The 18,314-nt window shown below is 35.3% G+C and overlaps 1 protein-coding gene across 3 annotated transcripts in view; it reads right to left on the reverse strand.

The window, feature by feature from the left end:
• Positions 1–3,530: 3,530 nt before the first annotated feature.
• LOC120083041 (rab3 GTPase-activating protein catalytic subunit) overlaps positions 3,531–18,314 on the reverse strand; it is a 35,914-nt gene continuing 21,130 nt past the window's right edge. Inside the window, exons 15-24 of one of the 3 annotated variants that reach the window (XM_039038544.1) lie at positions 16,192–16,310; positions 14,061–14,150; positions 13,862–13,947; positions 13,260–13,345; positions 13,030–13,101; positions 12,583–12,622; positions 11,792–12,072; positions 5,150–5,327; positions 4,841–5,052; positions 3,531–4,045 (exon numbers count right to left, since the gene is read on the reverse strand). In XM_039038544.1, the coding sequence (XP_038894472.1) occupies positions 3,749–4,045; positions 4,841–5,052; positions 5,150–5,327; positions 11,792–12,072; positions 12,583–12,622; positions 13,030–13,101; positions 13,260–13,345; positions 13,862–13,947; positions 14,061–14,150; positions 16,192–16,310 (1,461 nt within the window). In that variant the 3' untranslated portion in view covers positions 3,531–3,748. Of the gene's footprint in view, positions 4,046–4,840; positions 5,053–5,149; positions 5,328–11,791; positions 12,073–12,582; positions 12,623–13,029; positions 13,102–13,259; positions 13,447–13,861; positions 13,948–14,060; positions 14,151–16,191; positions 16,311–18,314 lie in introns of all 3 variants that reach the window. The other 2 variants (XM_039038545.1, XM_039038546.1) reach the window with 2 other exon arrangements.

Genomic DNA, 18,314 nt, shown 5'->3' on the forward strand with positions numbered 1-18,314 from the left:
ACTATTTAAAAGTATGGTTAAAAAAGGGTTAAAAAATTAATAGCTACTGTTTATACCAATAAGATGCACCTTCTATTTTAGTGGTTTAATTACAAAAACTCCAAAGTTAAGCGTAAATCTCTTATATATTTTTCTAAATAACATGTTAGTAAGGATAAAAACAAGCTAAAAGGACCTACGTTGGTTTAGGGAGATAGTCTTCTCTCTTAGAAATAATTCAAGACAAATAAAAATGTCATTATCAAAGATTGTAGGAGATGCAAACGAATGGAGGTGTTTCTTATAGTGGGATTTGTTTCATTCCTCTTATTAGTTAATGGTGACATATCTACCTACCATATAATATGACATATGACACAAAAATGGTTTGAATACGTTTCTTTTGCTTGTTTAATCAAGCTAACCAAATAATTCACTAGAAAATAACTATATTTATAAAAATATTGAAAGTGTTTAGATTCTTTTTTTTAAAGTAAAAATTACTCTAAAGGCATTTTTCGACTTCAATGATTCAAAATTCAAAAGAACATTAAAAACTAAATCCACTTTATTAAAAGTCAAAATAGAAGCAAATCAAATCAATTATGTTCCAATATTTCTACATGATGAATCACACATCAAAAGGCGTTTTCTAAACGATTTCAAAAAAAACCAAAAAGGGGTTTGAAGTTTTTTTCTTTAATCAAAAGTGTTAGAATTTTATAAAAACGTTAATAAAATCACCCTCATAGATGGCAAAAACACACCGAGAGTCTGCATAATACTATTTTGATATTTGTATTTTGGAGTTTGTTTAATTTTAGTCTCTGTACTATCAAATGTTTAATTTTAGTCCATATAATTTTAATGAATCCTAAATTTATAATATGTTTGGAATACATTTTCAAATGTTTAATTTTAAAAATAACTCATTTTAGGAAAAAATAAATAAATGTTTTAACAACCACTCGAAATAACTTTTGAAGTTTATTTTAAGCGGTTTCAATCAAAAGAGTTTAGAAAAATGAATTTTTTAAAAAAACATTTTTTCGTATGTCAATCCAAATGCGCCCTTAGTCCTTTAAAGTTAACTTTTATCAAAGTTGGCTAAACAATAATTATAATTTTCATGCAAAAGATACAAAATGTTCATGTTTTCAATTTTAGAGCAAAATGCAATTAAATAAAATAGTTTGAAAAAATCAACTATAAACAAACATTATAAGATTTATTAAAAATACGTGACTGAAATTGGAGATTTAAAAGTATAAGAGCTAAAAGCAAGCAAACTTTAAAATATAAGGATCAAAATGATATTTTAACTTTTCTTTTTAATTGTCAATTTACTTATATTCAAGACACCTGCCCCCGCCCCAAGGCTCAAATTTAGAGACAATAAGGAGACATTTGAGCCCTAGTCTACTTAATGTTTGTGTCTCCATGAAGTTTCCAATTATTATAATCCATACTTAGCTATAGTAAAACTATTCGAAAACTCTCCTCTTACCATGTTTACTATTTTGTAACCATCATCTCTCGTTATTTGTAACTCAGACTAAAATAGTATGCACTCCAAACACAAACTATTATAACTAGATTAAAATAGTCTACACCCAAAATATAGACGATTATAACTCAGACTAAAATATTATATGCACCAAAGACAGATTATTATAACCTAATCTAAAATAGTTTATATCTTAAACACTGATTATAATAATCTTTGGACTATAATAATCCTTGGACTATAACAACTAACAAGACTAAGGAAACTAGCTCACTTGAAAGTTGAAAGATAAAAGACTACTTTTTTAAGTCGGGTATGACCAAGAGACCCCAAGAGCGACCACTCGGAGGCAAATTCCAAAGTATTTAAAGGAAAAGTTGGTGAGAAATGGGAGAGAATGGCTCATATGGGCATTGCCATAGCTATTTTGCATCATCTAATGGGACAAAAACCATCAATCATCTTTACAAGTAAATTAGAAGAAAATGGAATCAATAATTGATCAAAAGAATGCGTATAATGAAAGTAGACGGTGGTTGAATCGTACGGTTGATGTAATCATTAGCAGTTTTTTTTTTAAATAAATAAATAAAAACTAACCAATATTAGATTCAAGATTTGATAAAATATTACATTTATTGTGTCATGGCCCCTATATGCAACCTTCTTTTCTAGACTACAGGTTAGAGGATGAAAAGAAAGTAATTAATAAAGATGCCAAAAACAATATCCTAACCTTATTTAAAGAATTTAAGATTAAAATAAAGGTTGCTATTCCAATCGCCCCACCACCTACTGATTCCTTTTAATTATTAAGCTTTACTAAAGAAATTGATCCAAAAGCTAAAAAGATCTGATATCCTAACCAATAACAAACTAAATTATAGTAAATCATAGCTGGGAAACTTTTCATTGATTTCAAGTCATCATCACCCTTCCATCAAAACCTAGGAATTGCAATATACTAAATGGTCTTTTTTTTTTTTTTTTTAATTAAATTACAAGTTTAGTTAGTAAACTTTTGATGTTATATAGATGTAGATTCTAAACTTTAGTAAATATCTAATAGATCTCTAAACTTTTAGATTTATGTCCAATAAATCTCTAATCTTTAAAATACATCAAATAATATTTCAAGAACTTAACAGACAAAAAATTTAAGTTTGAAAACTTATTAAAAAAATTTAAAACTCAAAGACCTAAACTTGTAATTTAACCTACTTTTTAAGGGACTGTTGTAAATATAGCAATCGAGCCTAAAGTATTTGTAGATATAGCACAATGCAAAAAAATTTGCAAATATAACAGAATTTAGATTTTGCTTTCAAAATATATCAATGATAGATCATATTGCTCGTAGGGATCTATCAACTAGTAGGAGTCTATCACGGATAGATTTTGTTATATTTGTAATTCTTTGAAAATGTTACTACACGCTTAATTATTATCCCTAAAACTACTATCCAATAAAATTGTCCACTTTTTAATATATGTGAAAGGTTTGGCAACTTATATGTACCACAACTATTTGCACGAGACAATCATTTCGTCCTACAAGAAGTAACTGTAAAAAAAATTCTGAATATCTTAGGAAGGTAGTGAACATTATGAGATCTAAGCATATAATCTCAAAACTTCTTGGTTTGCCCCAATAACCACAGACCAAATTAGGGTAGTTGTCATTAACTGAATTCACTCTCTTTTTTTTCTCTTTTTTTTTCTCTTTTTCTTCTCCCTCTTAGGAATCCATATAAGAAGAGGAGAGGGTGTGAGTGGGGCATGATCCTGTGTAAAAGCACTGATGAACCTCAAATGTGTAGGTAGTACACATGTCCTTGTGCTATTTATTACTCCCCACCCACCATTCATCTCCATTTTTTCTCGCAAAGGATGAAAGGATCTATTTCCTTGTGATGCTGACCTAAAAGCCATTAAAGCTAGCACTAGCAGACCCCACAAAATTATCAAAGGGATATTTTTATGAAAGGAATTTAAAATATTATCACTGACATATATGACCACCTAACTCCCTATACCCACAATCTCTAACTAAAGCTACTTTATTTATTCACACATGCACACACAAAAATGTTGTGCCAAAGTGCAAATACAGCTCTACTCTTTCAAGGATTTGGTGAAAACTATATGATCAATGAGGAAAAACCTAAAAGGTTGTGACATTGAAATCGATCAATAAATAATATAACTATATAACTATGTGCTGAAATTACCTTCTTTTTTTTTTTTTTTAACAGAGGAGATTTAATCACATGAAGTAACAGAGAGAGCTACGCGGAGATCGTTAGAAGTACCGTTTATGTACATTCGATGTGTGTCTATTTCTTCTTCTCGAGCCGTAGGAGTAGAATCTGCATAATGGTTTCCATTGACACGATCTCGCAATGAAAAGACGATCTCCCTGAGGATTGGTTCGTGGCCATTGAAAAGGTTACCCATGCTCAAAACCTTCCTCCATGATTGACTGGCTGTTGGAGGAGTGAACATGCTTGATATCACTCCTCTTTCATGGTTTCTTACGAGCTGCTTCTTGTTAAACTCCTAAAGATGATACATATTTAGAAATGAAAGTTAGTCCCGGCTCCAGCTGAGCTTCAAAATAGTTATCCAGGATGATCATAATGAGCAGATTTGACCGATATAACGAGACAAGGGTAGATTCAACTTTCATTGGAAAGGTTTTTCCTATATATTAAATTGGAAGCAAAATATGTGCTTGATCACTTGATTAGTAACTATAAATGTATATAATGGATTTTTTTCCTTTCCACAATTTTTAGAGTCATACACGGGATTATCGTAAAAGGAGATTTTTTTTTTTCAATTAAATCAATTAAATTATTAATTTGTAAATAGCAATTTTTCCCGTCCTTAATTTTCGGGTATATCTTCTCAATCTAGCCCCACATTTTGAAAAAATTTTAAAAATAGTTGATGATAAACTTTTACTGCATAGAGAAAATTTAGAGGAAAAAGTTCCTCCCAGAAGGATTCCAATTCCTCCCCTAAATTTCTTTAAATTGGTAGAAGTTTTGATTTTTATTTTCCTATATTCTTTTTTTATTTCCCAAATATGGTGCCATGTAAGTTTATCATTGGCCAGTTTTAAAACTTTTCAACAGTGGGACTAAATCAAAAAGCGGGACTGAAAGGAAACATTTTAAATGATAGAACTAAATTAAAAAGAGTTACCTAAAGTATATATTTAGCCTAAATTTGAATACTAATAAACCTTTTTTTTTTAAGAAAGAAAACATGATAATCTAGTATCTCCCAAATGGAAAATTTTCTCAAGTATTGTACACTTTTTCTCAGAAACATCTAATAAGTGATTACCGTTCCAAATTTGCTGCCTGACGAGCCAGTTCCCATTCTTGGCAGGTAAAAGTCGTAGTAGTCTTTGAAAATCATTTCAGACAGACGTGGTGCCTGTGACAATTTACGATAGAGAGAAGCTGCAAGAGCCATCAACTTCTCCACATGTTCAAAAACAACACATAGACGTCTTAGGTCATCAATAACCTCACTCTCAGCAGACAAACGATTTCCTGCAGTATACTTGCATGACATAAACATGGGATCAAAGCAAAATGATTGTAATAAAAAACATGAAATCATGAAGATCGCGATTACGCGTTTGTCTACCTTGCAAGAACTTCAAAACAGACGCCATAGTACAGTAAAGTTGCTCCATTTTTGTTTTCATCAGTTTCAGTCCTCCATAACTAGTCTGGCTTAACGTATCAGCTGCAGCATTAAAGGCAGTGCAGACCATTTGCTCCAGTAATTGATGTGGTCGTAATGTCTCCAGATAGTGGAGAATCTGCAGAATTCCAGGTATCATGAACAAGGAAACAATGCATGCAATGGAAGTACAGGGTTTTAGTATACACATAGGCAAAGTCACTAGTACTACCATGAAATTACAGCTTCCCATTTTCCACAATCCACACGCACACAATACAGTCAATTTCATTATAAGAAATTACATCAAATTACTTTGGTTAAAGTGCAAAAACTGAAGTCCACACATAAATCAGTAATGGTACTTGAACCATTCTCCAGCTTAACTCAAATCAGTGGCTATGCTAAAGTTGCCAAGGTTACCTCTCCTTAAACTTTCAAAGCTACTCATGTGTTCTTAATGTAGCCTGCGAAATAAAAGGAGAGAAATCTCCAAAATAATAAAATCAAAGTCTTTATTATAAATCAAAAGTTACCAATACAAGAAGACAATCTCTCTATTTATAGAGAACTGGAAAGCAAACTAATCCTAATCCTAATTAATCAAAGAAACTAATCTCAATCCTAAAAAACCAAGGAAACTAATCCTAATTCTAATCAATCATGGAAACTAATCCTAATCCTAATTAATCAAAGAAACTAATCTCAATCCTAAAAAACCAAGGAAACTAATCCTAATTCTAATCAATCATGGAAACTAATCCTAATCCTAATCAATTAAGGATTTGACATAATACCCTAACTTATCCTAATCCTACTACATCATTTATCCCTCCAAAAAAAAAAACTTGTCCTCAAGTTTTAAAACGAAAATGAAGATAAAAATAAAAAAGTAAGCCACTCAAACAGACACATCTCTGAACACCGGGCACCAATAACAACCAATTTTCACAAGCCATGCAATATATCGAATATTTGATTCTTGAAAGAGAAAATTATTTCCATCAATAAATACTACCATCAGTTAATCCAAGAATTAAGTTATTTAGTAAATCCTTTGTTATTAAAATATATGCAGACTCCTCAAGGAATGGAGGAAAAAGATTTTCAATTTTCTTCGAATTAAGTTGCCCATGAGTATCTTTTTCTTCCACACTTGAAGAATTCACATCCTCCCAATATTTCCTCTGATATAACCTTGATCTTGGTTGTTCTTGAATGATTCTTGGTAAATCTTGGACATTTTTTACATACCATTGGTGTTGTTGATTCTCTTGTTGTCTTTCTTGGTGGTCAAGGCTAATTTCAATGGAGGTAATTGTGGTTGGTTGTGTGGCTCAATTAATTGATCTGACCAAACGAACACATTCTTTGCAGTGGCTTCATCTTCTTCAACACCTCCATCGTTGATTTCATTGATTAATAGTTCCTCATCATCTGGTTCGAATTGAGCAACCTCCATGTTAGTCCCATCGATATTTTCTTCTTCCAACACAAGCTCCTTTTTTATCTTTATACATTTCTTATTCAACTCGTCTTCAATTGATTTTTCTTTCCTTCTACTCCGTTCATTTTTTGTGCAATTTCACAATCCATTTGGATGAGTTCTTGATCTTCTTGAGTGACTAAATGTGATTCTTGATGGTTTCTTGAAAAATCTTGAGGATTATAATTATGCCTTTCTTGAATTTTTTCCAAAAGAACCTGGATCTCATTCATTCTCTTTCCAAAGCAGTTTTGATCGTCTCAAGGCAAGAGGCGATAAAAAGGCGATGCTCGAGCGAAGCGAGGCGCAATGAATAAATAAATAAATAATATATGTAGAAGTAGGACATAAGTTTATATACAAATGTCAAAGCCTCAAAGATCAATAATAGTAATCTAATCAATAAAAATTAACATGATCCAATTCAACATCCTCCCCATCTAAATATAAGGTTTCATCCATTGCTCCTCCTTGGCCATTGTCCTCAATGTCTAATTCCTCTTCATCGTCGTCCTCATCTTCATCACTAACCACTTGTATAGTTGGTGTTTGCTTTTGAACTTTAGAAGTGGAGGCAAAGGCAGTTGACTTTCCTTTTGATCTAGTATACGTGATGGGTTCTCTAATGCCACTAGCACGAGCTACATCTCCCCATTTGAGGTCGTCGTCATCAAAAACTAGCTCATTGTCAACTTCAACTTCATTATTTTCTTTGTCCAATGTTCCGACCAGCCATTCATTACTCTCGTTTATATGATCTAAGGAGATGGGATCAAGTTGATCCTTTAAATCAAAGAGCTCTTTAAGTGTTTGATTATACTTTATATAAACAAGATCATTTAAGCGCTTCTGTGCCAACATGTTCCTCTTTTTCGTATGAATTTACAAATTATTAACCAATATGGAATTAGAAGTTTATTTTAAATCTTAAATTCATAATGTAGAAAACAAAATGATCACTTACATGTTCAACTCACACCCAGAAGCGTTGCACGTCAGATTAAGGGCTATCATAGCTAACTTTTACAAAATTGGAGTACTACCACCATAAGGAGCCCACTATGATGTTGTTCACACATTTGACATGATTTAGAAATACCATACTTATATACACTACTAATGTAGTAGGGAATATCCTTACCTAGCGTCTTAACTTTCCTTGTGTTGATTGCTAAGTCAATGTCAAACATGTCTTTAGCTCCAGAATATAACTCTAATTCCACTGGGCATTGATTTTGATCACTAGTAGATGGTATCAATCTTTGCACAACTTTAAGAAGACCACTCGTGACTTCAACATCTTGAGTAATTCTACCCTTGTGGTCGTAGAAAAGTGATGGATTCAAATAATATCCAACATGTAATGATCGATTAAGTTGACAATCCCATCTTCTATTAATGATCTCCCAAATTGGCTTGTACTTCATCTCATTATCATTAAACCCACTCTTAATGCCTTTTTTGTCCTATCCATGGTCTCATAAATATATCTCATTGCATGTTTATCACCATCGACAAGTCTAAGTACTCGAACTAAGGGTCCAGATGCCTTAAAATGTAGACCACTGAGTTCCAAAAGAATGCCATCAAAACGGTGTCCGTTGCTCTCTTTCCCTTTGGATCTTTTGTCCATTTGGAAGTCGTCCATTTCTGCTTTTTTTTTTTAAATAAAAATGCTTCCTTTTTATATAAACCCACGTAGAATCTGCCAAGAACAAGTACAATGGAAAAAAGAAAGGACTAAAAAACCTTTGCTTTTTTTTAATAAACCCACCTCAGAATCTGCTGAGAAGAACTATAATGGGAGAAAAAAACTGACCTTTTTTATTGCTTTTTCTACCCCTCAGAGGTGCAGCCGAAGATGTTGAATGGGAAAACTGAAGAAAAATTCTTCCTTTTTTTTTTTTTTAAGAGACTTAGAATCTTGCAAGAAGGAGAAATTCAAACTTGGAAGAAAAGAAACTAACCCAAACGTGGAGAATAGGAAGAGACCAACACATTTTCCTGTAATGATTTTTGCTTTTGCATGGTATAGACGGTTGTGTATTATAATATTAGGTTGCATGGATTTGGTGGGCCTCTTTTACGTAGGCTTAGGTTATAAAATTATACTAGTATAATTTTAAATAAAAAACAAAGAAGAAAGAAAGAAGAAATTCTAAATTTTACTCAGGTACCTCACCTTGGTCAAGGCGCAAGACACTACAACGCGAGCGCCTCATTGAATCTGCACACCTCAGCTACATACGAGGCACACAAGCCTCCGATCGCCTCGCCTCTACCCTCAGGTGCGCTCCCGAAGTCGCCTCAACATCACTGTTCGAAAATCCTCTTGATAGATGTCTTTATTTGAATATTTATGTTTTCTTGAAAATGTTTTGACCTCCAAATTTGTGTTGATTTATGGGTGTCCTTTGATGTTGGTGATAATAATTTCTTACACACTATGAATCATCTAACTCCCAATTCTTACGTCGATTTCTTGAGAAACCGGTTTGAATTCGTCGGGCTCTTTGTTGATAATGTCATCTTGTTATTCCGTTCCAAACTACATTAGAATTTTCATCGGAATGCTAGAATCACTATAATCAAATTTCAAACGTAGATAATAATAGGTTCTTTAAGAAAATCGAGTAGGGGCAAAATTATTTTGTTGGATTCTGAATCACTTGAATCAAAATTCCAACACTGCTTTTGGGAGGAAATTTGACTTTCTTGCCTATACCAACAGCTATATTTTTCTTCGTCGTCTTCATTCATTGGTAATAGTCCATTCTTGCAAAATCTTGAAAAAGAAAATCTCGGTATCTTCTTTCTTTTCTAAAATTTAAAGGGTTCCGCTATATAGATGCAGATTGTTCAACAACGAGCACATCTCACAAAGCTCCCTCTTGCAATCGGCGTCGCCAAGAGTTTCCCAATCTTCCACCAGCGGCAGTCTATGTTGGCCCAGATGGCTGCTCTGATACCAAATTGATGTAGCCTAAGAGATAAAATAAGAGAAATCTCCAATAATAAAATCAAAGTCTTTATTATGAATCAAAAGTTGCCAATACAAGAAGACAATCTCTCTATTCATAGAGAATTGGAAAGCAAACTAATTGATAGCTTGTAGAAATACAAGCTATCGCAGTCTTTTATTTAGAAGTATGAGGATTGATGAGCAGAATATGCGTTAATATTGCTAAGAATTTATGTGCAATATTGAACTTGCGTTGATCAGTACTAAAAATCCCCGCTAACCCTATATCATGTGTTATTTTGCATCAAAATATCTATTTTGTAGTTGTAGCAGGAATCAATCGCATGCGTTGATCCCAAACCATCGCAAAGTTAATCTTCATGAAGACAAGTTCGTCGCATACAGTGATAACCATGATAGGAGGATGATAGCAAAGTGGGTGGAATGCGTTGATACTTCAGAAGAAACAATCATGAACACATATCTCGGGAGTATCAAAGAGATAAGATCATGATGACATTTCACCAACCACGACAAGAATGGCAGTGATTCAGAGTGGGATTACCAAAGTTGTCGGCGTTTAAGCTCTATAAATAGAGCCTTGAAGCCCAAATTCAAAGTATCTGGGACTTCTGCCTTGGGCAGATTCCTGTGATCACAGACGAGAGCATAAGCAAGAAAGTCTTTGAGAGTTCTTCACTTCCACAACTTCCTCCGATTGACGACCAGGGCTTCACCAGAGATAGATCTCGAGAGGGACTACTCCACCGCTCATCCATTGCACCACCGGCAGCCTTGACATACATCTTATGGAAGCAAGAGATTGCCTACATCTAGCCATCCATCTCTCCCCTCACCTCTGTATTGTATTACATTTTAGCTCAAGACATTAATACATTTTATAGTCAATGCATCTCTTTAATTCGTTCAACATCATTTTCATAGTCTTCTTCTACTTTATCATCTTTTTCTTTCACCACAATGAGTTAAGTGCAGGTTGCAAGAGTTATCGCATACTCAATCATGCGGCATAGAGATATGACGCATGTAGCAAACCATCGAGAGGTGTGCGTTGCACGAGTATAGTGAGTCAATCCTGTTTGTTTAGTGTGAGGCTATCGCAATGCTTATCTATGAGCGGAGTAGTTATAACCAACTGCCCTAGAGGGTAAGTAGTAGAATTCACTAAGCAAAGAAAGCAGTGTTCCTAAAGATAGGAATAACCTTATGCTCAACATAACCATGCGTTATAGAGATATAAGCATGTAGCTGACCACCGAGAGGTGTGCGATGCGTTAGTGTGGCGAGTTGGGATTACCCTTGCATCCAAACTTAAGGACTTGGTGAAATCTCCTCCCCCAACCTTACTTCTCCATGCATCTTATTACGCGTTAACAGTTGCCACATCTCTACCAATTCTCATAGTCAAACTTCAATTGTTCAGTCTATTTAGCTAGGAGTAGGAGTAGCGCATAGTAATCAGCTTCTTTCTTTTTATTTTTATTCTCCACCTCAAATGCATTACTTTACAATCATCTTTTAGTTGCAAGTCCCCGTATTCGACCTCGGATCATCCCGAGAAACTTGTGATCTCGTTAGACTTGGCGAGAGAGCAAGAAAGCTTATGACAGGAACGCATGGTCATCGCATCCACGATTAAATGCATTTTTCATATTAACGCATGATCAGCACATGACCATCAACGCATATCCATTAACGCAAACAAATTGAAAGTTTCCTCGAATCACTAATCCTAATTCTAATTAGTCAAAGAAACTAAACCTAATCCTAATAAACAAATGAAGCTAATCCTAATTCTAATAAGTCATGGAAACTAATCCCAGTCCTAATCAATTAAGGATTTGACCATAATACCCTAAATTATCTTAATCCTACTACATCAATTCTTCAACTTTTCCTTCATTAAACTTGGTTGTAGACCAAATAATTAATGTAAAATTGGTGTGCAATTTGAATGGAGCTGCTAATACCTAAAAATTTAACTAAAGATTTGGTTGTCATAAATCCTTAGAAACTTGAAGGCGACTCTAGAAATCCTAAATTGTTCCCATTCTACGATGATACATATCCCCAACCACAATCTTTCAAAGTTCGCAAAACATGAAAGATTGGTTCATATATCTAATGAACATACCTTTTCCCCTTCTCTATTTGGATCCAGCAGCGACTTCTGTTCAGAAACAGGCAAGGCAGGTGCATCATTCCATAGTTGTCGCCATAAATTTCCATGCTCAGACATTCGTTTTGAAAGATGCCCTCGAGGAGGCCAGTTGTTTTTGGAAGTTTCTGTTGCTGAGCCATGGGGTAAATCCTCGTCCTCCGGACCAGAATCCTCCTCCCAATCCCCAGGTGAATGCCACCGAATAAAATCTTCAAAGACACCATCAGGATTCGCTGCTTTAAATGCTGACATATCTGTTTAAAATACCAGATGTAAATGTTCTTAACTAGAATATTGCAGTTTCACTATAATATGGCATAATGGGAAGGAAAGCTGAAAAACAAACACAATTTTTGTGGGGAAAATAATCATATATTTGCCTGATGCAATGCATAATGAAAAGTTAGAAAGGTCAAGCAAATGTAAAACTACATCCCCTGGGGAAATTTTGGAGTCTAATGGCCTCCAAAAGTCTGGCCCGCCGGTAACAAGAACATTGTTACCACATTTTTCCACCAAGTCCCAACGAAACAGTAACGGGTGTGTTATTAAGAATCTCAAATTAATGTTGTTTTACATCACGCACTAATCCTCCCTCACATCACAATAACTCTTTTTAATATTTTAAGTGTAGAATTACTAAAAGATATCTTTATTAACAAAACACTCCTTAATTAGGATTTTTTTCCACAAGATTCCTGTTAATAAGAGCTGGCCAATGTAGATGCAGTAATGATAGAAGAAAATCATTCAAAGGTTATTACCTGAAGATAGGATATCTTTCTCCAACTGAGCAGAAAAGTCCTGCCACAGAATACAAGTGTAATTTAGTTAAGAATCCTCAATGCGAGTAAAATAGTGTAACAGATAACAGAGTAAACATTGTTTTGATGGAGAAGAAATTGCAAGTGCAGAACAGTGTAAAATTCATCATATGGAAATACATACAAAGAATCAACAACAGTATGATTTAGACTGAGAATTCCAAATTAATATCAGCATGGAACGTTGGAATTTATCTGAATCTAGAATTTTCTTCTTCTGGGACTATTTTACAGCTCTGGACTGACAATGTAATATTTAGTATATCTGAAGTTCACTCCCCCCAATCATGCCAGTCATGCCAGTGTTGCAGAAAAAGATGTCATCTTTTAATTAGGTGGGGGGAAAACATAACATGCAGTAGATGAAATCTTGTTAGAAGCACTAACAAATGAATCGCCAAAGGCCTCCACAGCTTGGAGTCTTTCTTCATGCATGTCCTCTGTCATAAGTGGTACATCCTGTAGAACCCAAATTAAAAAAAAATAAAACAGATAATTATTTATTGCCCCTGGGCGGAGCATAAGGTTTCAAAATGGGTGTACTAACATATACATACATGAACATGGGAGCTTGCAATGTATATATATATGAATAGAAATAAGAGTTTGGAAAAAACCTGTGTGAATGGAGCATGCATACTCTGGTATGAATTGAGAAGCATCATGTTTCCTACTATGCCTGCTGAACCTCGTCTCATTGAATCTGGAGACTTTTGATCAGTAAATGATATTAAATCTTCAGACTTGGTACTATCTTTTAACAGATTTACTTTAGATTCAAATTCATCCTCTGAAGACAAATGGCTGCATAGTTTGCCAAAAAAGAGGGGAAAAAAGGAGGTTTGATTTAGTTGAACTACAAGTCCAAGAATTCATGTAGATAACATAGCAGATTAGAAGCATGACCTAACCAATATGATCTAACAACAGACACTCTCATCTGTCTCTTTTAAACCCTGATAATATCTGCACAATCCTACAACTACCATCTATCCTGCGCCACATTGTGACTGCAAGTTTAAGTGTCTAGAGCATTAGTACGCCAGTAATGAACAAAATATGAGGACAGAAAAGGAATGGCCTTATTCACAAAAACATATCTGAAGTTTCTTGGAAAAGCCGGTATATGTATATCATGTGCTGATATGAAATAAGGTCATTGACTGATAGTATAATATCATATATGTTTTTCAGTTAAGCAAAACAAAAGAGCTCTCACTTCTTATATCACCTGTCAGATTTCCCATCAAAATTTTCACCAGGCATCTGCATAATGGAAAAGTCCTCGGAAACTGGACCATCATCCTGCCAGTTCAATAATTTCAATATTTCTTCCAAATCAACAACAAAGAGTAACTGGGACAATGTGGAAAGTTGATGGCATTGAAATAACAATAAGAAAAAGGTAGTGCCGTTACCTCATCACGAGGAGATTCAGGATCCTGGCTCCCAAGACAATCCTGAAACTCCTCAATAGATTGATGCTTCCTCTCGATGCATATAGCCAGCTGCAGAGCCAACGAAAAGCTAAAATTAGTTTTTTTGTTCCCTTCCTTTGCAGTTGTATCCTTCTTTTTAAATAAAATAACAAATGTTTCATTGATTAGATGAAATATAAAAAAGAAGAAAAACTTGAAAATTGGTACAGGTGATCCAGCTTTTCATCAGGTCATTTAAGAGGGGTAGTCAGTGAAAGGAAAGTAAAAATATTTACACCAAGTGCCTGAACAAAAATATTTCTCCATAATTCTATTGAACGGGAGAGATTTGTTGTGGAAAAATCTTCTTTTTTAGATAAGAAACATTTATTTGAATAAAGAAATAAAGGGAGACACCAAGCACCTAAAGGTGATTACAAAAAGATCTCCAACTGGAAAATAAATGAGAAAGACTAAAGTTCTTAAAAGGGTTCCCGATTTTGCACCAATAAAAATAAAAATAAAAAGCAGTAGACAGAACTAGATCAATAAAATAATCTCTAAAGAGACGCTTATTACACTCGCCCCACAAAATCCAGAAGAAAGCTCAAAGAATGGCCAACCAAACCGTGTTCTTTGTGCCAATGAAAGGGTGCCCCACCAAAAGAGAGTCAAGGATGTCAAATATATTATTAGAGCAGGCGATGGACCACCCAAAAGCATCCAAAATATTATGCCAGTTACGGGATGCAAAAGAACGATGCATAAAGCATGAGCTTGACACATACTACACAATGGAGAGAGAGACATATATGGCATACGGCGTGGTAGACGATCAGCAGTATTGATGGCACCATGGCTAAGCTCCTAACGGAAAAATTTTAATTTTCTTAGGGTAGTGATCCAACCAAATGACAAAACAAAGATCCTCGCAAGAGGCTCGATAGAACCAATTAAATCATCCACGAGAGATTTCACAAAGAACGTAGAAGAGGAATCAATAATCCACCTCCAAGAAACAGCACAAAACAAAATCTGACAGAGAACAACAATAGAGATAAAGAAGCCCACTCATGTATTTCAGGCTTATTAAGATTACAACGAAGACGCAAGTCCAAAGCCTTGGATTCCGCAAGCCACACCTCAGCCACTTTAATATCAGGAAAATGAGCAAGTCGAAACAAACGAAGAAAAGCCACAAAGAACACCACAACTAAGCCAATGATCCTTTCAAAAAGAAATTGTGGACCTCGTACCAAGGCAAAATTGAGTACGAGAAGCAACCAGATCAATGGTATGACAGATAAACCACCATAGGGATTTAGCAAAACTACGAATAATAGACAGCCATATACATGAAAGAGAGGAGAATCTAGCCACAATAAGCTTCCTCCACAAAGCATCATGTTCATGTAAAAACCGCCAAATCCATTTGGCCAATAGTGCAGAATTACGACATCGGAAATTACCTATCCAAGGTCGCCCAATAACTTAGGACGTCAGGTAGTTTCCCAGTTGACATTATGTATTCCATCATCACCGCGAGAACCCTCCCAAAAAAAGTCATAAAATCACTTTCTCCAATCTATTAATATCATCAGCAGGAGCACGAAAAAGAGAAAGATAATATGTAGGCAAGCTAGAAAGAGTGGCCTAGATGAGTGTATGCCTTCCGTCCTTAGAGATATATGCATACTTCCAGTTATGGAGCTCCTGTTGTATCCTCTCAATAACAGGTTGCCAAAACCTCAACGAAAGTGAACTACCTCCCAGGGGAAGACCAAGATAAGTAGCAGGCCAATGACCCCTTTTGCAACCAAAAGTATTCACCATTCATTCCAATTCGTCCTCAGATAGATTAATCCCCAACAACTCACTCTTAGAGAAGTTAATAGACAAACCAGAAGCTTGTTCAAAAACACGAATAACCTCAAATAGATGTGTCAAAGCATGTCGATCAGCAATAAAGAAAAGCAATATATCATCAGCAAATTGTAAATGGCTAAGGACAAAAGAGGAATCAATAATAGGGTGTGTTACAATCAGTTCCTTTGACAAACTATGGTCCAACAGATGGCTCAGACAATCAACCACCAAGATGAATAGAAAATGAGAGATGGAATCGCCTTGCCTTATTCCACGAGAAGGGATAATCTTATCCAGAGGTCTGCCATTAATAATGATAGAGAAATTGGCACTAGAGATGCAACCTTGTATCCATGATCGCCAAACTATCCCAACACCTTTGGCCTGAAGAACAACATCCAAAAAAATCCCAATCCACTATATCAAAAGCTTTTTCTAGATCAAGCTTAATAACCACGAAACCAATCATCAACCAACTCATTTGCCATAAGAGAAGCATCCAGAATCTATCGATTTTCCACAAATGCAAGTTGATTCAAAGGAATGGTAGAAGGAAGAACCTATTTCAAATGGTTTGATAGAACACATGCAATAATCTTGTATGCACAAGGAATAAGGCTAATAGGCCCATAATCAGAAACCAATTTGGAATCACTTTTCTTGGGGAGATGGGACAAATATAAGTTTCATTTAAAGAAGCATTTATAACTCTCGTATCAAAAAAAATCATGAACCATATTCATAACATATCCCTTCATAGCAGGCCAAAAAAATTTAAAGAATTCAGCTGTAAAACCACCAAGACAATTTATTCACCCCAAGTGAAGAGACGGCCCTGAAAACCTCATCTTTAGAAAACGGACGTTCAAGATCTATTGATTGGACAGTTGAAATAGGGCTCCAGTCCACATTAATAGGAAGGAAACGATTACCAGATTTTTTAGTGAATAGCTTAGAGTAGAAGTCACAAAATTCAGATTCAATACTGTTGAAATTATATTTTAGCCCTAAGGGCGTTTTTGTCTTTTATCAGTCTAGGGTTTCTCATTGTTTGGTTATTTATACATGTTCTTGTATTGTGTACTGTGTATCTAAATTAAAAATAAAAAACTCTTATCGTGGTTTTTTCTCCCTGGTCTAGGGTTTTCCACGTAACTCTGGTGTTTTTTCTTTTCCCCTAACTTTTCAAGATGGTATCAGAGCATGGTGATGAGAACGTCGCTGGAATAGAAAAGATTCAGTCATCGACTCTAGTAGGGGATGGAACTCCAAGAGAAAACTCATGGTGCGACTGTTATAGAAAAGATTCAGGGGTTTATGGGCAAAAACAACCTACAATGATTCATGGTGCGACGGTTAGTGTTCAACAACAACTGGCAAACCTTCAATACCAAATTTCTGCACTTGGAGCAGCTGTTAGATCTTCGGCCAATCCTTCAACAGATTTTCTACCAGATACATACCCAAGGGTTCCGTTATGTTCAGAAACTCCGGTAACTATTTACCCTACTTTGCCTTTCACAAACATTATGTCTGGGTCTGTAGGCAATTTTGCAGGAATTTCCATTGGCGAAAAACTTAATGGGCAGAATTATTTTTCTTGGTCTCAATCTGTGAGGATGGTTCTCGAGGAGCGGCACAAGTTCGGGTATCTAACAGGGGAAATACCCAGACCAAACCCCGGGGATCCTCAGGAACGGATATGGAAGGGGGAGGATTCTCTCCTTCGCTCAATTTTAATAAATAGTATGGAGCCTCAGATCGGTAAGCCTCTTCTTTAACTCAGCTTATCAGCTCGGGAGTATCTGGGAAGCTATTCCAGAAACTTTACTCGAAGACTGGCAGAATTCGCTTCACGCTTTATATCCCTTGTATAGAAAAACAGGTTGCATGAGTGCAAGCAAGGGACACTCGACGTAACATCCTTTTTCATAAAATTAATCACTGTGTGGCAGGAAGATAGATCTATGTCGGGGAAATAGTTTGTGGAATTGCCCAGTTGACAGGAGTATTTCAAAGAATTGAGGAGGGCTAAACTAACTTTGTGTCTTATGATTTGGTTTTTTTTTGGGGGGCTAGCTTAAAACTCGAGTTGATGGTGTTCGGAAAGCCGAATTTTGGGAACAAAGAAAATGCCAGTCCCTGATGGAAGTTTGCTCCGAGGTCAGATTGGAAGAAGATCGAACCAGCGCTATGAATGGTATACAACGCCTAATACCCTGGACTCTACTGCTTTGAGAGTCAAGTCAATGGGTTCAGAAAATGACAAATAGAATGGAAAGAACCCTCCAATTTGTGAGCTTTGCAAGAAACCATGGATAACGAAAGATCAATGCTGGAAATTACAATGACCAGTTCCTCCAAATAGCAATGCGCGTCCTGAACAAC

Source organism: Benincasa hispida, chromosome 8, assembly GCF_009727055.1.
Source record: "Benincasa hispida cultivar B227 chromosome 8, ASM972705v1, whole genome shotgun sequence".
Lineage (NCBI taxonomy): Eukaryota > Viridiplantae > Streptophyta > Magnoliopsida > Cucurbitales > Cucurbitaceae > Benincasa > Benincasa hispida.